General features: G+C 36.4%; 1 protein-coding gene across 7 annotated transcripts in view; it reads right to left on the bottom strand.

Moving 5' to 3' along the window:
* POLQ (DNA polymerase theta) overlaps positions 1 to 22,627 on the bottom strand; it is a 118,603-nt gene that overhangs the window by 14,601 nt on the left and 81,375 nt on the right. For 4 of the 7 annotated variants that reach the window (XM_047876046.1, XM_047876047.1, XM_047876048.1 and 1 more), the window contains 6 exons: positions 21,067 to 21,204; positions 19,446 to 19,620; positions 16,908 to 17,034; positions 15,888 to 16,009; positions 9,996 to 10,180; positions 6,120 to 6,231 (listed from right to left, as the gene is read on the bottom strand). In XM_047876046.1, coding sequence (XP_047732002.1) covers positions 6,120 to 6,231; positions 9,996 to 10,180; positions 15,888 to 16,009; positions 16,908 to 17,034; positions 19,446 to 19,620; positions 21,067 to 21,204 — 859 coding nt within the window. Of the gene's footprint in view, positions 1 to 6,119; positions 6,232 to 9,995; positions 10,181 to 15,887; positions 16,010 to 16,907; positions 17,035 to 19,445; positions 19,621 to 21,066; positions 21,205 to 22,627 lie in introns of those variants that run through there. The other 3 variants (XR_007155816.1, XM_047876050.1, XM_047876051.1) reach the window with 2 other exon arrangements.

Below are 22,627 nucleotides of genomic sequence, written 5' to 3'. Positions count from 1 at the left end.
CAAGGGAAACAAAAGCAAAAATGAACTACTGGGACTCCATCAAAATAAAAAGCTTCTGCACAGAGAAGGAAACAATCAGCAAAACTAAAACACAACCAACAGAATTGGAGAAGATATTTGCAAATGACATATCAGATAAAGGGTTAGTATCCAAAATCTACAAAGAACTTATCAAACTCAACACCCAAAAAACAAATAATCCAGTGAAGAAATGGGCAAAAGACATGAATAGACACTTCTCCAAAGAAGACATCCAGATGGCCAATTGACACATGAAAAAATGCTCAATATCACTCATCATCAGGGAAATACAAATCAAAACCACAATGAGATACCACCTCACACATCTCAGAATGGCTAACATTAACAACTCAGGCAACAACAGGTGTTGGCGAGGATGCGGAGAAAGAGGATCTCTTTTGCACTGCTGATGGGAATGCAAGCTGGTGCAGCCACTCTGGAAAACAGTATGGAGGTTTCCTCAAAAAACTAAAAATAGAACTACCTTACAACCCAGCAATTGCACTACTAGGCATTTATCCAAGGGATACAGGTGTGCAGTTTTGCAGGGACACATGCACCCCCATGTTTATAGCAGTACTATCAATAATAGCCAAAGTATGGAAAGAGCCCAAATGTCCGTCGATGGATTAATGGATAAAGAAAATGTATTATATACAATGGAGTATTACTTGGCAATCAAAAAGAATGAAATCTTGCCATTTGCAACTATGTGGATGGAACTGCAGGGTATTATGCTAAGTGAAATTAGTCAGAGAAAGACAAAAATCATATGACTCCACTCATATGAGGACTTTAAGAGACAAAACAGATGAACATAAGGGAAGGGAAACAAAAAAAAACAGGGAGGGGGACAAAACAGAAGAGACTCTTAACTATGGAGAACAAACTGAGGGTTACTAGAGGAGTTGTGGGAGGGAGGGATGGGCTAAATGGTAAGGGGCACTAAGGAATCTACTCCTGAAATCATTGTTGCACTATATGCTAATTTGGATGTAAATTTTAAAAACATAAAAAAATTGAATTAAAAAAAAAAAAAAAAGAACTAACATAATCAGGGCACCTGGGTGGCTCAGTTGGTTAAGCATTTGACTCTTGATTTCAGCTCAGGTCATGAGCTCACCATTCGTGAATTTGAGCCCTACATTGGGCTCTGCGCTGACAGCACAAGCCTGCTTGGTATTCTCCCTCTCTCCCTCTCTCTTTGCCCTTCCCCCACGCTTGCTCACTGTCTCAAAATAAATAAACATTAAAAAAAAAAAAAGAAGGGGCGCCTGGGTGGCGCAGTCGGTTAAGCGTCCAACTTCAGCCAGGTCACGATCTCGCAGTCCGTGAGTTCGAGCCCCGCGTCAGGCTCTGGGCTGATGGCTCAGAGCCTGGAGCCTGTTTCCGATTCTGTGTCTCCCTCTCTCTCTGCCCCTCCCCCGTTCATACTCTGTCTCTCTCTGTCCCAAAAATAAATAAACGAAAAAAAAAATTAAAAAAAAAAATTAAAAAAATAAAAAAAAAAAAAAGAAATGACATAATCTAACTCTATCACCAACAAAAAATATGAAACCAAACTCCAGAACAGAGCAGGTACTAAAACCTAGGATCTTAAGACTATTCCATGCTACTTTTCATCAGCTTCTTCTGCTCTTTCTGGTTGTGTTAATCAATCCTCTTTTACTGTTTGGTCTTATCACTTCCAGGCTTAAAACATTCTAATAGCTCCTTGTTAGCATCTAAGCTACAATCAAAATAGGACCTAAATGAAATTAATACAAGAATAATAAAAACTTCATTAGGAATATATACGACTCACTTCTTACAATTTAAAAAAATATGTACGGTGTACTTTTCAAACACATTCATATTCCCTATACCAGGATTCATCCTCTGCTATATAGGCTCATTATTACATCTTACAGATCTCCAGATTGAATTTGTTGCTCCAGGTAGGCCAACTGTTCATTCATATTTCTGAACTAGAGAGGTCTTCTCTCCTCAACATCCTTTCTCCGTGCTATTTAAAACACAATCAGGTATACAGACTGTGCTGATATATCTTTATTCATACATGCGATCTCTGCTTTCTCACAGCTCTGCTTATCCTAAATAATTAACATTAATGTCTCCTAACTAAAACCCCTCATCTGAAGATTTCTGCTGTGTGGCTGGTACAAGAGAGACATTTGAGGGGACTGTGGGTGAAAGGAAGGGATAAAATCCTGCCAAGTGAAGCTGTTGGTGATATTCGACCACCAGCGTAAGAATTTCAGAAAGCAGTAAGGCTCTCCCCTTTTCCTCTTTAAGAATTACTATGGTATTGGGGCGCCTGGGTGGCGCAGTCGGTTAAGCGTCCGACTTCAGCCAGGTCACGATCTCGCGGTCCGTGAGTTCGAGCCCCGCGTCAGGCTCTGGGCTGATGGCTCAGAGCCTGGAGCCTGTTTCCGATTCTGTGTCTCCTTCTCTCTCTGCTCCTCCCCCATTCATGCTCAGTCTCTCTCTGTCCCAAAAATAAATAAAAACGTTGAAAAAAAAATTAAAAAAAAAAAAAAGAATTACTATGGTATTGTTGAGTGAAGAGCAAAAAAAAGGATAAGACTGAAGACACTGCACCTGTACAAATTCTCTTAACTGAGAGGCTCTCAAATATTCAGAGATGGAAAGAACTACTTTAAAAAAAAACCAAACAAGCAAAGGGGAAAAAAAAGAGAGAGTCAAGTCAAGAAGCAGACACTTAGCTATAGAGAACAAACTGATGGTTACCAGAGGGTAGGTGAATGTAGGGATGGGTTAAATAGGTGATAGGGATTAAGGAGTGCACTTGCCATGATGAGCACAGGGTGATGTATGGAAGTGTTGAATCACTGTACTGTATACCTAAAATTAATCTAACACTATGTGTTAGCCAACTGAAATGTAAATAAAAATTAAAAAAAATCAGTTTTGAGGTATAGTTATATACAGTAGAAGGAACCCACTTAATTTTTTAAATTTGTATATTAATTTTATTTCATTTTATTTTATTTTAATTTACATCCAAGTTAGTCAGCATATAGTGCAACAATGATTTCAGGAGTAGAATCCAGCGATTCATCACCTACATATAACACCCAGTGCTCATCCCAACAAGTGTCCTCCTTAATGCCCTTGTCCATTTAGCACACCCCCGCAATCCAAAACCCCTCCAACAACCCTCAGTTTGTTCTCTGTATTTAAGAGTCTCTTATGTTTTGTTCCTCTCCCTGTTTTTATATTATTTTTGCTTCTCTTCCAAATATGCTTCTCTTCCAGATATGTTCATCTGTTTTGTATCTTAAATTCCACATATGAGTGAAGTCATGATATTTGTCTTTCTTTGACTAATTTTACTTAGCATAATACACTCTAGTTCCATCCACATTGTTGCAAATTCTTTTTGATCACCGAGTAATATTCCAGTGTGTGTGTGTGTGTGTGTGTGTGTGTGTGTGTGTGTGTGTATACACACACTACATCTTCGTTATCCATTCATCAGTCAGTGGACAGTTGGGCTCTTTCCACACTGGCTATTGTCGCTAGCACTGCTATAAACACTGGAGTGCATGTGCCCAGAAGGAACGCACTTTAGGTGAACAGTTGGATGTATTTTAACAAATGAATGCACACTACAAGATATGAAACATTTATATCACCTTTATAGTTAGATCCCCATTATCAGCCAAAAAACTCATTGATCTGCTTAATGATACCATATCTTGGTTTTTCATATTCTTAAAAATTCATAAAAATTGAATTGTACTGTATGTTCTCATTTGAATTTGCCTTCTTTTGCTAAATAGTATTCCATTGCAGAGATATACCAAAATTTGTTTATCCATGATCCTGTTCATAGACAATTTGGTTGTTAGGAATAAAACTGCTATAACATTCACATAGCAGTCTTTCTCTTGCTGTTTTCATTTTTCTTGGGCAAATACCCAATAGTAGAATTGCCAGATCACATAATTATCTGTATGTTTAACTATGAAAGAGCCATACTGTTTTCCATAGTGGTTGTACCATTTGACAATCCTACCAGCAATGTAAAAGGGATACAGTGTTTTTAATTTTAGCCATTGTAGTGTTTTTGTAATGGTGTCTCTTTGTGGTTTTCATTTGCTTTTCCCTGATGACTAATAACAATAATATTTGATGTTGTCATTCATATATTTTCTTTTGTGAAAAGTCTTTTCAAATCTTTTGACCTTTATTTTATTGGATTGTTTGCTTTCTCACTATTGGTTGTAAGAATTTTTACATATTCTGGATGCAAGTTCTTTGTTGGATAATAGGAACTGCAAATATTTTCTCTTCTGTGGTTTGCCTTACATTTTCTTTTATTATTTAAAAAAAATTTTTTAATGTTTATTTATTTTTGAGAGAGAGAGACAGAGTGTGAGCTGGGGAGGGGCAGAGAGAGAGACAGAATCTGAAGTAGCTCCAGGTTCTGAGCTGTCAGCACAGAGCCCAACATGGGGCTCGAACCCATGAACTACAAGATCATGACCTGAGCCAAAGTCGGACGCTTAACCAACTAAGCCCCGAGGCACCATGCCTTAAATTTTCTTAATGGTATCATCTATCAATGTTTATCTTTTATGGTTAATTCAGTGTAATTATCACCTAAGAAATCTTTGCCTACCTCAATGTCACAAAGAATTTTCCCCGTTTTTTCCTTCTGAAGATTTGTAGTTTTAGATTTTACTTTTAAGTCTATGCTCCATATCAAGCTAATTTTTGAATAAAGTATGGGATGAAAGTTGAAGTTACTTTTTTTCCATACTAGTATTCAGTTGTTCTAGAACCAATTGTTGACAAGATCATCTTTCCTACATTGAATTACCATGGCAACCTAATTGAAAATCAAACCACCACAGATATATGTAGGTCTATTTCTGAACACTTTATTGTGACCCATTGTTTGCCATGTCTACACTTATGCCTATATTGATTATTGTAGTTTTATAATAAATTTTGAACTCAGGGGGTGTTAGTATTCAACATTATACTTTTCCTCCCAAGATTTTTCTCATTATTCCAGGCCCTTTGAATTTCCAGATAAATTTAGAATAAGCTTGTCAAATTCTACACAAAAGTCTAATGAAATTTTGATTGGAACTAAATTGAATCCATAGAACAATTTATGGAGAACTGTCATCACAACAATATTGTACCTTCTAATAAATTAACATGGTAACCCTCACATTTATCTAAGTATTCTTAAATTCTCTCAGGATTGTTTCAGAGTTTTCAATAAAGTCTTGCACATACTGTTAGATTTATTCCAACTATTTCATGTATTTTGATGTGATTGAAATGGTTTTATTTTTACTTCATTCACTAATTATTGCTCATAAACAAAGATACAACTGAATTTTACAAATTGACCTTGTATGATGGGACCTTTCTAAATTTAGTTATTTGTTCCAGTAGTTGTTTTTGTAGAATTCATATGATTTTCTATGTACAAGATCATGTCATATGTGAATAAATTCTTTTTGGGGATTGAGGACAAGGTTGACTATAAAGGACTATGAAATAGCTTTCTGGGGTGAAAGGGTAATGGTTCCATATCTTGGTTGTGATGCAGATTATATAACTCTGTGCATTTGTCAGAATTCATACAAATACACATCTAAAAGGAACGAATTTTACTGTATGTAAATTGTACTTCAATAAATGCCAAAAGAAAAGATAATTTAAAATGGTAATACTCAAACTGCTCTATAACACCAATTGTTCTTTCATAGTGTCTGGTACATTTAATCAATGGTTTACTGTTTTGAATTAAAGCTATCTAAACCTACAGCACAGGACAATTCCAAGGCTTTATGAGATATTCACAATGACATAGTAGCATATACATCAACTGGATTTTGTTATTCCATTTCTGATCCTACTTTTATTAAAAAAAAAAAGCCCATCTTAGTAATGATAAGGTTAATGTTATTTAATTAACAATACCTAACAAAAACTTTTGAGTAATAGAAATGTTAACAGAAAATTTTCTAACACTAATTTTTTTCAATTAATATGGCAAGATAGTTGAAGGATAGCATCTAGAAGATAATTGGCACTCCAGGTTTATCTACCTGTATATCTGGATTTGAATGAATCAATGTAGCAGGCAGCATCATTTTCTTTAATGCCCATCTGCTCTCCCAAAGATTTAGCTCCCATTCCATAAATGATTCCATAGCAAATCTGAAAAGAAGTCATTACACTGAGTAAATTAAAGGTGATCACTACATAACATGCAAATATAAAAGGTTCATGAGGCTTGAAATTTGGTCCACTTTTTATTTCATAGTGAGTCAAAAATGATTAGATCTGTTTTTGGTAGGTTAAATTCATAGAACCTGACATCCAGTGAACATCTTTTCTCTTTTCTGCCTTTTAGGAATACTTTCAGGTAGGGAGGAAGGGGGAAATATGAATAAATATGAATATGTGTGTGTTTTAAGAAAATAATACTAGTGATTTAAAAGGGAAGATTTGGGGCGCCTGGGTGGCGCAGTCGGTTAAGCATCCGACTTCAGCCAGGTCACGATCTCGCGGTCTGTGAGTTCGAGCCCCGCGTCAGGCTCTGGGCTGATGGCTCAGAGCCTGGAGCCTGTTTCTGATTCTGTGTCTCCCTCTCTCTCTGCCCCTCCCCCGTTCATGCTCTGTCTCTCTCTGTCCCCAAAAAAATAAATAAACGTTGAAAAAAAAATTTAAAAAAAAAAATAAAAGGGAAGATTTATTCCTGTTATTTAACCAGTAGTCTTCAGAGCGGCTTTCTGCTCCCATAATACCATATTAACTTCTGCTTAAAGAAGTGTCCAGGAGTCAAGAAAGAGAAGCATTACAAACATTCATCTCCTGGCCCTTGCATAGGACTAATAGAGTAGGAAGTGGTGGCTTCATGGTTGGAAAATAGGGAAGACTTCACTGGAAATAAATATGCTTTCCGCTTCACCACCACCTGAAATCCCACAATGGCAGAATTCTTTTGGGTTAAATGAATTCCTGAGGAAATTTTGGGAGTAATGGAAGGAGATGGTCTAAATAGGCAGTAAGGACACTGCAATTTAATAATGAATATTGCCTGGGTTCAAATCCCAATTCCAGCATTTACACAAGCTACCTAAAGTCTTGTAACTTGATTTCTTCATCCATAAAATGAAGATAGTAATACCTGTATCATGAATTGTGAAGATTATGGAGTTATTATTTATAAGTGTTTAGGAAAATTCCTGATATAAAGCAAGCTCATATAAATGTCATTAAATATAATTTAGAAGATAACTTGCAAAAAATGATTATCAGAATTCCAAAATACTTTTAATGTGATAGGATGGCTAGAAGTTTTTGTTTTTTCCATTTTTTTAATGTTTATTTATTTTTGAGAGAAAGAGAGAGCAAGCAGGCAAGAGGCAGAGAGAGAGGGAGACACAGAATCCAAAGTGGGCTACAGGCTCTGAGCTATCAGCACAGAGCCCAATGCAGGGCTTGAACTCGTGAACCATGAGATCATGACCTGAGCCGAAGTCAGACGCTTAACTGACTGAGCCACCTAGGTGCCCTGTAATGTTTATTTATTTATTGAAAGAGAGAGAGAGAGAAAGACAGAGAACAGGGGAGGGGCAGAGAGAGAGGTAGAGCAAGAGAATCCCAAGCAGGCTTGCGCTGTCAGTGCAGAGCCCTGATGCAGGGCTCAAACTCACAAACTATAAGATCATGACCTGAGCTGAAATCAAAGAGTTGGACACTTAACTGACTGAGTCACTCAGGCATCCCCCTATCTTTTTAAATACATTGAGAGAGGTTTTTTTTACATTCTTTTTTCTTTCCCTTTTTGGTGTTTTTACATTTTATTTTATTGTGACTCCTACCTTTTTTTTTTTTTTTTTTTTTTTAACTCAGAAAGTACACAGCACTTTCTGAGATCTCAGCCAGAGCCAAGGAGTTCAGTGCATGGTGACTTAGGAAGAAAAATTGACATAGCATAAACACCATTAAGTCTTGTAAGAACTTATTAAATAGAGGCAGATATCATCAGTGCATGAGTGTTTATATGGAGACAGAATGTCTAAGTTCTGGCATTCTGAACTTATCTTGGCTCCACCACTGACAGCTGTATGACTTTAAGTAAATTACTAACTTTTGGTGCCTTTGTTTACTCCTATATAAAATGGGAATAATAATACCTATTTTATGGGTTTATTATTAATATTAAATACTGGAACATTACCTATTTTACTTAGGGTTTGATTCTTGCTGAATGCAGAACCCCAGAAGAGATTCTTAAATAGAAAGGGCAAAGCTGGCTTTCTAAACAGTGGAAGAGGGGCACCTGGGTAGCTTAGTCAGTTAAGCATCCGACTTCAGCTCAGGTCATGATCTCACAGTTCGTGAATTTGAGCCCCGCATCAGCCTCTGTGCTGACAGCTCAGCCTGGAGCCTGCTTCAGATTCTGTGTGTTTCTCTCTCTCTGTCCCTCCCCTGCTTGCACTCTCTCTCTCTCAAAAACAAATAATAAACGTTAAAAAAAATTTTTAAAGTGGAAGAAACAAGTGCTGGTGCTAAATAGGCAACGTTGAGAGGAAGTGTTTCATGCCTAATGAGTGAGTCAAGAATTATAGTTGCGAGTAACTAGAAGTATAAATGTAAAACTAACACATAGGATCTTAAAGGTGGGAGTAATGTTCGTTTGCCTCAGCCAGCAATCCTATTCTCTCAAAAATGGCATCAGATTTCCCACAGGCCATGAGGTAAAAAAAAAAAAAAAAAAGTATCAATGTTAATCCAGGCCAGGAACTAATATGGACCCACTTGAAAAGTCCAAGGGCAGTGTAAAATTTCACATGTGGATTAGCTAACCAAAGGCCTCAAAAAGCTATCAGTTATTAATTATAATCTACAGCTCAGTCAATTTTTATTTTTCAGTAAACATTTAGAAAGCACCTGTGAAAATAAAGATGAAAATATGAATGCTTACAGACTAGAAAGAAATTTTTAAAACACACACACAGGGACACCTAGGTGGTTCAGTTGGTTAAGCATCTCTTGATTTTGGCTCTAGTCACGATCCCAAGGTCGTGGGAGTGAGCCCACATCACACTCTGGGCTAAGTGTGGAGTCTGCTTAAGCTTCTCTTTCTCAGGGGCACCTGGGTGGCTCACTTGGTTGAGCGTCTGACTTCGGCTCAGGTCGTGATCTTACAGTTCATGAGTTTGAGCCCCGCATCAGGCTCTGTGCTAACAGAGCCTGGAGCCTGCTTTGGATTCTGTGTCTCCCTCTCTCTCTGCCCCTCCTCTGCTCATGCTCTGTGTCTCTCTCTCTCTCTCTGCTCTCAAAAAGAAATAAACAGGGGCGCCTGGGTGGCGCAGTCGGTTAAGCGTCCGACTTCAGCCAGGTCACGATCTCGCGGTCCGTGAGTTCGAGCCCCGCGTCGGGCTCTGGGCTGATGGCTCAGAGCCTGGAGCCTGTTTCCGATTCTGTGTCTCCCTCTCTCTCTGCCCCTCCCCCGTTCATGCTCTGTCTCTCTCTGTCCCAAAAATAAATAAACGTTGAAAAAAAAAAAAAAAAAAAAAAAAAAAAAAGAAATAAACATTAAAAAAATAAAAGATTCTCTTTCTCTCCCTGCCCCTACCCTGCTCTCCCACTCACGATTCCTCTCTCTCTAAAAGAAACCCCCCCCAACACAAATATACATAAATAACAACTACCACCGCCACCACAATATCTACCACTAATGCAGATGGCTTTCCTCACACTAAGTTGCCTCAGACTAAATCTACCTGATTCTTTTTACTGACTCTATTGAGGAAAGTATAATGAATACCATGAGACAGGCTCAGGTGAATGTGATTTGAAAGATCCAAAGATGGAGAAATCATTCCTCCACTGCAAATGATCAAGGCAATTTTTAAATTTTTTTAATCATTAAAATTCCCATTTATGTTCAACATGCTCACTAAAATCACCTGCTTTGCTTGTTGCCTCAGATCATCCCCAACAGACTCTGGCTCAATCATCTTCCACTCAGCGGCAATACTCCTGAAAACATCAGTTCCAGTGTTTAACACTTGAATGAGACGCCGATCATGAGATAAATGAGCCAAGATCCTCAGTTCAAGTTGAGAGTAATCCGCAGCTAATATTAAGCCACCTGAAACAGAAATTATTTTAGAAAAGCTGGTACAAAGATAAATCCAGGTTTTATAGAATTGAACCGGAAGACAGAAATTTAGTTCTAACCTAGAACCATAAGATATGTGTCCAAAGGTTAAAATCTTGCTTTTAACATGATGCAATTCAGTTCTGTGACTTAGATCATAATTTTTCTGTTTGGCTTTCAAGTATATGTATTATGTGTAAAGCCACCCCTGACCTCTGCCACTTAACCACTATAGTAGTGCTTTCTTCAGTGTTTCCACAGCACCTGATACACAATCTAAAATGGTTCTTCCATGCCTCTCCCACGTAGCACAGAGCCATTAGAAATGGGATACTTATTTTTCCTTTTCATTCTCTAGAAAATCCTTTAAATGGTTGTTGAATGAATGAAAGAATGAATGAAGAAACTGATTTGTAATATGTGCACATTTTAAGTGGGCTGGAGAGAAACATTCAATGGAAACAATCCTCTATGACTTAGAGGATTCAGAAAGTTTACCTATGGAATAGAAATAACTGGATTAGACACACATGGCAAAAACAAAATTTAAAAAATAGTGGTAAAGTGGCACCTGGGTGGCTCAGTCAGTTAAGCGTCTGGCTTTGGCTCAGGTCATGATACCATGGTTCATGAGTTTGAGCCCCTCATCAGGTTTCAGATCTTCTGTCCCCTCTCTCTCTATCCCTGCCCTGTTTATGCTCTCTCTCTCAAAAATAAATAAACTTTTTTAAAAAATCATGGTAAAAAAAAAGGAGGAAAAATATTTACAACTGATATCACAAAAGATTCATTGTCATATTATAAAAAAGACATGCTACAAATCAAGAACAAGACAAAATATAAACAAGCAGTTCACAGAAATAATCAAAAGAACCTTTAACATACTAAAGAATGCTTGTCTTCATTCACAATAAAAGAAATGCAATTTAAAACTATAGCAAGGAATAATTTTTCTCTACCTAAATTGCAAAAATCCAGAAGTCGGACAGTACGTTCTGTGGCAAGGCTAAGAAAGGAACACTCAGATATTGTTACTGGGAACTAAATGGTTATTCTCCCCCATTAGATTGCAATTCAACAATACCTACCAATTAAACAGATTTACTCTTTGATTCAGCAAACAAACCCACAGTTTTCTGCTACACAGATTACCTGCACAGAGATTAAACTGATTTATGTTCAAAATTATTTACTGATCATCACAATTCTTCAGTATAAAACATTAAGTGAAGAAAGGCATACAACAGTGTATATGGAATCCTTGTTTTTGTGTAAGAATAGGGGAAGGAATTATATATTCACATTTGCTTATATCTTCATAAAAATACAATGAGGACATGTAAGAAACATATATGAATGAGGTTATCTAGAAGAGCTGCAGACAATAGGACAACTAGGACAGGGAAGGAAATAAAACTTCTCAATATATTTTGATTTTATACATTTTTATTTCTGAACTATGGTAAATAAATAAACAATTCAAAAGTATATAAGTAATAATTTAAAACAAATGACCATAACTTTTATGGCCTTCCTGCCATAAATAAGATAAACTCACAAAATATATGAAATAAGTGTTTTCAGATGTTGGACATAGTACAGGACTACAATCCTTAAGAAGTAGGGAGGAGGGAAAAGATGAGGTGAGTCATGCAAGTGTCTTAGGGTTCTGAAAAGAGGAACTTACCAGAATGCATTGCAGGGAAAGAAAGATGAAACGAAGCACTATGATCTCTCTGAGATGAGGAAGCAGAGACTAGAGTTTGTGCCTACTGAGGGAGCTAGAATTTGTGGAAATTTGGAGAAAGGAGTTGTACATAAGAGGAGCACCACAAATATGCACAGTAATCCCTTGGGACTTTTAACCAACTACTAAAGAAGGGAGATAGTTCAGGAAACCAGGCAAAGAACCAATACTAAAGGAATAACTATTACTGAAGAAACAACCACCATCACATAGCTGTCAGCTGAACAACTACTTGAACAACATCCTCTTGAATGTTGAGAGATGTTCAAGCTGTGACCAGACTGAGTGGACAGACCTTGTTAACCCCTTGAGCACCAAGTACAGACCCTAGCAAGGCAACACCTTACAATCAGGACTAATCTAGCCCTGGGGTAAAGGCCACTCTAAACATTTGCTAACAAAGCTTAAAAAAAATCTCAAAATGATCAAGCTGACTGTGAAAGTAAATTAAGTGTCTGCCAGAGAAAATTTTATTAATGAAGACCACAAAATCCCAAGAGTCAATAATGTAGCAACTGTAATGTCCAATATATAATAATAAAAAAAAAATACCAGACATATGAAGATCCAGGAAAATGTAACTGACCAGGAGAGTCTTTAATCAATAGCAAAATGATCCAGAAATTACAGAGATGATGGAATTTTATTTATTTATTTTTTTATTTATTTATTTATTTTTTTTATTTTTTTATTTTTTTATTTTTATTTATTTTTTTATTTTTATTTATTTTTTTTTTTTTTATTTTTGGGACAGAGAGAGACAGAGCATGAACGGGGGAGGGGCAGAGAGAGAGGGAGACACAGAATTGGAAACAGGCTCCAGGCTCCGAGCCATCAGCCCAGAGCCCGACGCGGGGCTCGAACTCACGGACCGCCAGATCGTGACCTGGCTGAAGTCGGACGCCCAACCGACTGCGCCACCCAGGCGCCCCGAGATGATGGAATTTTAAATAGCTACCATAGATAATGTTCAGGAATTTAAAGAAACATGAACATAATGATGTAACAAATAATGAAATGCAATAAGGTAATAAAAACTAGACAAAGAAATCAAATAAAAATTCCAAAGCTAAAAATATCTGAAATGTAAAATCCACCAGAAGGATGTGACAGCAATTAGACACTGTAGAAGAGAAGATCCATGAACATTAAAACAGTCAATAGAAAATATGCATTGTAGCACAGGATTGGGAGGAAAAAAAAAAGGAAAGGGAAATAAAAAAGAAGAAAGCTTCAGGGAATTGTGGGGCAATACCAAGTGGTATTACATATGTATATTTGTGTAATAGAAAGGAAGGAGAGAGAGATATGAACAAAAAATATTACAAGAAATAATGGTTGAAAATGTTCCAAATTTACTGAAAAATATAAGCACATAGATTAAAAAAAGCAAAATGATGCCAACTGAGGAAATTCAGCAAATTCAAAAGTCTTACAAGCAAAGCATGAAAAACTACCCAGAGACTTGCGCCCAAATCAAATTGCTAAAATTGAATAACAAATAAAATTGAAAAAGCATCCAAGGAAAAGTTATATTATGCTTAGAAAAAGAGCAAGAAAAATGGTGGAGTACTTCTCATCAGAAATAATGCAACCAGAAGCTAGTGGAAATATATAAAGTGATGAAAGAGAAGGACTGTAAACCAATAAATCTATGTTGAAAAAAATTATCATTCGGGCGCCTGGGTGGCTCAGTTGGCTGAGCATTGGACTCTTGATTTTGGTTCAGGTCATGTTCCCAGAGTCGTGGGATTGAACCCTGCATCAGGCTCTGTGATGAGTGTGGAGTCTGCTTAAGATTATCTCTCTCTCTTCCTCTGCCCCTATCCCTGACTCACTTTCTCTCTCTCTCTCAAATAAAATTAAAAAAATAAATAAAATAAATTATCTTTCAAAAGTGAGGATAAAATAAAGACACCTAGAGACATGGGAATGCTGAGATAAGTCGTTGTCAGTAGATCTGCACTACAAGAAACCTTAAAGGAAGTATTCTGGAGGAAGTACTTTAAGATTCCTTGAATTACTCCAAGAAATGAAAAGTGCAAGAAATGGTAAAAATGGACAGATAGGAGAGACGCTTTTTTATTTGATTTCTTTGAAAGATTATAGACTGTTTCAAGCAAGAATAACAGCTAGATGGTAGAATTTATATGTCATAGAAATAAAACCTATTATAAAAGAGGGGAAATGGAAAAATTCCTTATATTACAGATGAAGTAGTATAAGGTTATTTGAAGATAGTTTGTGATGGGATGCATATTGTGAACTCTAGAATATATAGGATAGTTAATAAGACAGTAGAGAAAATAAAAAGAATAAAAAGTAGTCACTTAAATCTTTAAAAAAGAATAAAAAACAGATAAATGAAACACAAATAACAAGAGAGTAGACTTAAACCAACCATATGCCAATTTTTTTTTTTTTTGAGAGTTAGAGTGAGTGAGCACAAGCAGGGAAGGGGAAGAGGGAGTAGGAACGAGAGAAGCTTACACCAGCTCAATGCTTAGCTTAGATATAGGGCTCGATCTCATGTCCCTGAGATCATGACCTGGGCCCAAATCAAGACAGACGCTCAACTGACTGAGCCACTCAGGTGCCACACCAATAATTACTTTAGATGTAAATGGACTAAACACTAAATATATGTGACAGAAATTTTCAGATTTAATCGACATATCTTTAATTTCAATAAACTTAAAAAATGTAAACAAAAGCAGTATAAAATAAGGTCATGTTAACATAATTTTATTGTTTAGCTAAGAATAAATTGATGAGCAAATAAACAAAATGAAGTATATACATACAATCAAATATTATTCAGCCTTAAAAAGAAAGGAAATTCTGACATATACTACAACATGGATGAATCTTAAAGACATTATGCTAAGTGAAATAACCAGACACCAAAAGACTAATACTGTATAATTTCACATAGATGAGATAGCTAGAGTAGTCACATTCACAGAGACAGAAAGTAGAATGGTGGCTGCCAGGGGCTGGGGAGTGGGTGGGAAGAGTTATTTTTTAATAGATGTAGAGTTTCAGTTGTGGAAGATGAAAAAGTTCTGGAGATGGATGGTGGTAATGGCTATACAACAAGGCAAATGTACTTAATGTCACACAGCTAAATACTTAAAAATGGTTACAATGATATAATGCTGATAGTTCATACTTAAAGCAAAACTAAAATTACCAAGCAGGTTGTTATCATAGACCTGAATTCACCATTAGAACATTAAGTTTCTGGCAGAATTAAAATAAATTCAGAATGCACTCACTCAGACCTAACAGCTGGCAAAAGATAAAAGAGCAAATATGTATACAAATAGTAGGGATGTTTAGGAGTTAGATCGTGACTTTCAAATGTTTTATGACTAGAGTTTATAGCCAGAGTTAAACCTTTTATGAAAAGTATATGGCTAGAGTACTGAGGAGAAGTCAGGCCCTGGGAGGACAGCCTTGGGGACTAGCCCCTGCACTAGAAAGCAGTGGTGTGGAGAAGAGGAGAAACAGAATAGCAAAGCAAGTCAGAAAGACAAAAAAAAAAAAAAAAAAAAAAAAAAAGTGCCCTTCGAGATCAAGGGAGGACAGAAATTGAGGAAAGTAAGGGTTAATGAACAGTACAAAAGCTGTACAGAAGTCAAAGAGGACAAGGACTAATGGTATCTGCTGGACTTTGCCAAAAGGTCTACAATGACCTTGGAAAACATGGTTTCAGCAGACTGCTGCCGATAAGCTTACACCATAGAAGTTTCCCACAGAGCAGATCATGAAGACAATGATGACTGACAACCTTGCAACACAAAGGGGAAAAACAGGCTACATTGAAGAGAGGAAAGGGGGAGCGACCAATGAATCCTTCTGAGTCTTATTCATAACCCAGGCTTTATCAGTGCTTTGAAAACCATTCCCACAGCAATAAGAAGTTCAGAAAACCATCAGCCACCTTACCTGGGAAAGGTACAAAGGCATGTCGCATGCTGACTGAAAAGGGCATTCCTCTGTCTGAGGCTCTCTCCTCCATCTGTGCCTGGTGTCCAGAGTTCAGGCTGCAACTTGTCTTCTTTTTTCCTCTGTCATGAAAACAACATCAGCAGCTGGACATGAAGCAGTCTCAAATATATGAAAAAGGTCTCATTTTTCAGTAAAGTCAATAGTTCTATCTAAGAAACTTAAAAATCTTATCATTTGAAACTCACTTTAAAGCTTAACAAAGCTACTAGATTTTCTTTTTTAGCAAATATTCAATTAAACAGGAAGTAAGACATTTCTGTAACTGCTTCTGCCACAAACTGCTTCTGAAACAATTACTGATATTTAGCTCAAATCAACAAATCCTTTTGACCATATGTAATTATCTATGCTGTTTCTTTCCATCAGGTGTATATGGCGAGGGCAGGAGGGGATGTTCCTGACACAATTAAAAAACTCTTCCCTTTAGCGACTGAGTTAATAAAGCACTCATGCCGATTGATTTAATTAGTGGCCTATGTTTTCAGCCTTTCACCATCAACTAGCATCTTTATAGACAGACTCAGGATGTTAAACGGATAGCACCTAGAATAGAAATATATATGCCCAAGGGTGCCTGGGTGGCTTAGTCAATTAAGCCACCGACTCTTGATTTCAGCTTAAGTCATAATTTCAGGGGTTGTGAGTTTGAGCCCCCACTAAGGGCTCTGTCTCTGGCTCCTCAACGGACTTGGGGCTCCATGCAACATGGAGCCTGCTTGAGATTCTCTCTCTTCCTCTTTCTCTGTCCCTCCCTGTGCACAAGCACACTCTCTCTCCCTCAAAATAAATAAACTTAAAAAAAAAAAAAGAAATATGTATGCCCAGAACAAAAAATTCATCATTTCATTATTTTGTCCAATAAAATAACTAATTTCATTATTTTGTCCAAACGGCTGTTTTTGAACCATTCATACTCACAAAAGTATATTAACACAAATACAGAGAAATAACGTCTACCTGTATGTGGGAAGTAGGCCTTTGCCTAGGGCTTGAGAAGGTGGGCTTTCCCCTACTAGTGTTGGCATTTCGATCTCAAAATCTCTTGGCACATTCTGAATATTTGGTTCTGTAAAGGTTATTCGTCCTAAAATCAAGCAGAATGAAGACATAAAATTGAGAGGAGTGGGAGGGATCTGACATTTATTTCACAGTAATGGCATTTCTGAATTATCTTTAAAATGCATGTTCTATTATTGCTACGCTAAAATAAATTTGTATTTAAATATTTTTCATTATGTTCATGTGTCTGACAATGATAAAATAAGTACAAGACCAATCCCAATGTAAGTGAATATATGAGTCAACAATAGAATATGTTACATTAACCTAGCTCTCTAGAAAACAATCCTATGATAAGCCATAACTTCAGTAGAACTATTCCTATGCTAAAGTGAATACCAGGTGTCAGCACTATACAATGTTAGCGGTGGTATTAATGAGTAATCAAATGGACTAATCAAATGGATCCTAGGAGAAATGACTGTCAAAGCCTTCAAAACCCAGGAATGCACAAAACAGAATCTGAAGCAGAAGAGCAACTGAATTCTGAAGAGGGACAACTGGGGCCCATGGAGTTAGCTAATGTGGAAAATGCAGAAGTGAGAAGCGGTGGCGGGAAAATCACTTTCTAGACATCAGCTGGCTGCTTTTCTTCATCACCATCCTTAATCATTAAGAGAATCAACAGTAGCATTGATAAGGTTGGAGACTAGAATCAGGTGGTTACTGAATTTTCTAAGAAAGAGAAAGCAATTTGTTTTAATGTTTATAGCCTTTATTTCCCCAAAAATATTTTACACTTGTTTACTTATTGATTGAATTTTTCTAAAACACATAAGCATAGTTCAAAAAAAGTCTGGGTAACTGATTGTGTTATTGTAGTTTTTATAACACATATATAGTGATACAAAATCTTCTGTTTTAAAATGTACTCTTCTTTGTAACTGGCTGTCTACTAGCTACTATATATAATTTCATCTTCTTTTGATGAGTCAGGCATTTTAAGTACCTCAGTTATTCTTTTACTGAATAAATCCCTGATAAATGTCCTTGTTATTTACCTTTTAGCAAAAATTAGTGTTCAATTAATGGTAGATATTAATGTACTTATTATCATTAAATGGCCTGTTCAATGTTACAAAACCAGCCAAAACCAGAAGAAGGAATCTAAGTCTCTTGCTGCCTCAGCACACTGTCTTCTTTTCTATAATGGCACTTACTATTCAGGTCTATTATTTGAATTAATGAGGTTAACACTGGCAGACAAACAAGATGGCAAAAATAAATTACAAAACATGAATGTGGCTTCATGGAGATGAATTCTAATAATTAAATGGCTTTGCTATGCTTAGGTAAGCTTGTATTTCTAAAATAGTCTTTATTTATTTATTTATTTATTTATTTATTTATTTTTATTAATTAAATATAATTTATTGTCAAATTGGTTTCCATACAATACCCATACAAACCGACTGAAAAACAAAAGGAATTGATTACTTTCTGTTTATATGCAATGAATAAATGCAACACCTTTAAAACTCTACATTGATTTTGATATGTTGATATGTCATAGCATATGTTTCAAAATGAAATTTAAATACCAATAGGGCAAGAAATGTCTAGGATGAAGGCAGATGTTAGCTAAATAGGGGAGAAGGGAAAAGAATTTATTTAGAACAGAGAATAAGCAAGCAAAGAGAAGAGCAGTTCTTCATGGTGCCTCCATCTGTAATAACAGCAACAACTGATAACTAGCCATGCACAAAGTGCCATGAACTAAACACTTTAAATGTATTAACCTACTTAATCCTCAGAATGACCTGGTGAAGTAGACTATTAACACTGTGTTTTACACATGAGGACACGTGGGCACCAAGCTACCTTGTCTAAAGATTCACAGCACCAGAATTCAAACCATGTAAAAATTAGATATTAAAGTCCAATTCTATACCACCAATCTAAACTATCTCCCCAATGAAAGAATTAATCCTGCCCTTTCTTCCAATGCACTTTGCATTTGGCAAATATTTAGTTTTGTACGGCTTAGCCTAAGAATGCTTTTTTCCTTACCTATCCCAAGAGTCATACAAGACACTCAAAGTACTCCACAGCTCTTTTCTGATTCAGTAAAATAAGACACTCATTTATTATACAGATGTTCCACAGCACTATTTAGATTCAACTTGGAGAGAATCTTAAGAGGTTCAGGAGAGGGCTAGGACTGAAATTAGATAAAATCACTGGCTCAAATAAATATTAATCCAAAGCACAGTCTCAGACAGTACTTGAAAGTAGTAACTATATCTTACTAAATCTCATCTCTGTAGCTAGTATCCATCCATGCTTTGGTGTAGTATGTGTTTCATAAATGTTTATGAAACTTCACAGTATCTAATAATCAACACTTGAATTCCTTGGTCATCATAAGCAAATATTATATATGAAAAGTTTTTCTTTCAAAATTGGCTATTATCTACAATTAAGATTTCTCATTACCTGTAGCAGTGTGTGATTGTGATACAGGATAGATTCTTTCCATTCCAAGAAAAGGATTTAGACGCTTTTCCCGCTGCAGAGGAAAGACCACTTTGGTAATAGCATTAGTGATTCTTCTCCACTCTAATATCAAGCCTGGTAAAGGATGCAATGCCTTTAATTTATTTAAAACATCCTGCCAAAGAAATATAAAAAGGTAAGATCAGATTCTTGTCCAAATTCCATAGCAAACTAGACTTTCTTAAATCTCAAAATTAATTTTGTTAACTCCTGTATCTACAACTCAAAATTAACTGTTTGGGTTTTTTTGACAATCACTGTGATAAAACTATAACAACTATAGATTATAAAATGCAAATATGTCAATGCTGAGTAATATCAATTTAGATCTACCTTAAAAATAAAATCAATGAGATGTCAACTTAGCAAAGTACTAGAGCTGCCTTCCCTCGCCCCACCCCAAGAACCCTTTCTCTGTATTTTCCTTCTCTATTCTTCATGTGATTGGAAGTTTCTTATGTTTTGTTTTATTTTGTTTTCCTTTTGCCCTAATACTTTCATGGTTTCCATGTCAAGAAAGTTAGAAGACATTTATCTTCAAAACTGTGAATTTTCCATGCTACAGAATTTTGGTAAACTGCTAAGAAATAGGAACTTGGAAGGTTAGAGGGCCAGTGAGATAAAACAAAAAGTTTTGTTACAGAATGAAACAGTGGAAACTTCCCTAGGGCAGGTTAGTCATAGTTAATGATATTAGGGTCAAAATTCTACAGAATGGCAACTGGGGACTTCTTTCTCCTTGGCTGTTGTGGCTGTATTTCCTACCCCTTATTATTCCATTGAAAATTTGTTCAGCAAAACTGTAAAATTAAGCCTTTTCTCTTCTCTCTTAAACATAAAGTTTCCATGGATTGTGATTTGTACTTTTACTTTGAAATTAGTAGAGTAGAGGGGTCTCTGGGTGGCTCAGTTGGTTATCCAACTCTTGGTTTTGGCTCACGTCATGATCTCACGGTTCATGAGTTCCAGCCCTGCAGTGGGTTCTGCGCTGACAGCGTGGAGACTGCTTTGGATCAATTCTCTTTCCCCCTCTCTCTGCCCCTCTCACATTCACTCTCTCTCTCTCAAAATAAATAAGTAAACTTAAAAAAAAAAAAAAGAACTTAGTAGATTAGATTCTTAAAAGAAGTTCATGGAAAACTTACTATTTTGTCCTAAAATTGCCCCTAAACTGTTTTATTTGTAATGGCTGGACTTTTTTCTTTTTTAATTCTTCCACACCTTTGTTCATATACCTATAACTATATAAATTATGTTACACTAGAAGTCCAAGAGTAGTGGATGTCAATGACTAAATAATGTCTACAGATCTAAGTTTATAAACCATTATACTGTTTGAATGATAGGAAGGACACAACTGCTAAATCAGATTATGGTCCAGATTTTCCATGATGGAATGTCTCCAGTTTTTGCAGGCAGTTGAACCACAAACCAATTTGTTTTTATCTGGATAAGTTCAAATATTGGGCTATGCTGGATCTTGCTTTCGTCAGCATTCTTTCAAGACACTAAAGTGCTAAAAGTAATTCAATTTCTGCCCTGTGACTGCCCCATAGAGCACCTTACTGGTGCTGAGCTGTTTTCCCAGCCTTAGCTTGCGTCCATTGTCATTCATTCTTCTAGTAGAACCCAAAGTCTTCTTGCTGCCTTGATGTTTTCTCTCTCCATTTGGTGGCAATTTTAATTCCAAAAATAAAACCTGCAAGAAATTAATGCTTCTTTAGTCAAGAATTAAATCACAAGCATTGACATTCACAAACATTTTTTAAAGTTATTTAAGAAAATCTATATAATTCAGTATGGCTTCGGAGATTTTCTTATAACATCTTAAATTATCATATCACATTTAATAAATAATGGCAATAAAAATCTGTACGTCAAGTATGTCTATACCCTAATTTAGGCACTATCAGATTAATACCAATGCCAGGCTTTTAAAGTCAAGAACACGGGAATGTATACTCTGTGCTGAACAAGTGATAAATAAGCTATTGACATTGAGACTAGCAATTGCTCTGACAACTGTGAACTCTCCTAAATACCCCTTGATGTGGTAACCAACGTGGCTACTCAACCATTTAGGCCTCATAGAGGGTCAATATGGGAGGCTCTGTGACTATTATATGATCACAAAAATCAGAGAACACTAAGGTAGAAAGGGATCCAAAAAGTCATCTACTTCCACCACCATAAGGCTAGACTCAGAATCCTTGGGCACAAAAGTCAGGAGAAGGTGGCTAACCCAACGTAGCAATAATGATAGCTAGAGTGGCTCATAAGCACCCACTGAAGAAACTAGGCCTATACAGGGCAGGGATTTTTTTTTTTTTAATTTAAAGTGGCAATAAATCAACAATTCCAGGAGGAAAGACCTACCATAATTAAAACAATTCAAAGATCTCAAGTTACGTTTTTAAAGGTTCTTTATCTTGCATTTCTGTTTTTGGTGAAACCCTCAGAATTGAGTGCGGAAACTTCATAAATTACCTCTCCACGTCTCAATGAATAGATCTGTGAAATGAGGTAGTTGAACTAGATGAGAGCATGAGGCACTAATATTTATTGAGGACTTACTTTGTGTCGGCCATTATGTTAGGTGCTTTAACACGTGTCATCACATGTAATATATGTAACAATTCTGTGACACATTTGAAAAGTTTACAGTTGGAGAAACTTGCTTAACATTACATGGCCAAAAAGCAGAAAAATTAAGAATTAGAACCCATAGTCCTCTGACTCCAAAGTCCTTTTTCTTTCCTTTAACCCATGCTTCCCTCTAGACTAGGAATCAACAACCATTTCCAAAAATGGGCCAGATAACAGATATTTTCAGCTTTGCAGTTTTTACTGTCTGTCACAACTTTTCAATTGTGCCATTATAGACCAAAAGCAGCCAAAGACAATAAGTAAATGAACAAAAGGTGTGTCTGTGCTCCAATAAAATTTTATTTACAAAAGCAGGTGGCAGACCAGATCTAGCCCACAAGATGTAGTTTGCTGATCCCCACTCTACACCAGTGCCATCCAAAAGAACTTTTTTGCAATAATGAAAATGTTCTATATTTGCATTCCCCATTATGGTAGTCACTTGCCACATGTGGCTATAGAACATTTGAAACATG

This window comes from Prionailurus viverrinus, chromosome C2 (genome assembly GCF_022837055.1).
Source record: "Prionailurus viverrinus isolate Anna chromosome C2, UM_Priviv_1.0, whole genome shotgun sequence".
NCBI lineage: Eukaryota > Metazoa > Chordata > Mammalia > Carnivora > Felidae > Prionailurus > Prionailurus viverrinus.
Note: the sequence above shows the minus strand (reverse complement) of the source record. Positions and strands in the feature narration are given on the sequence as shown.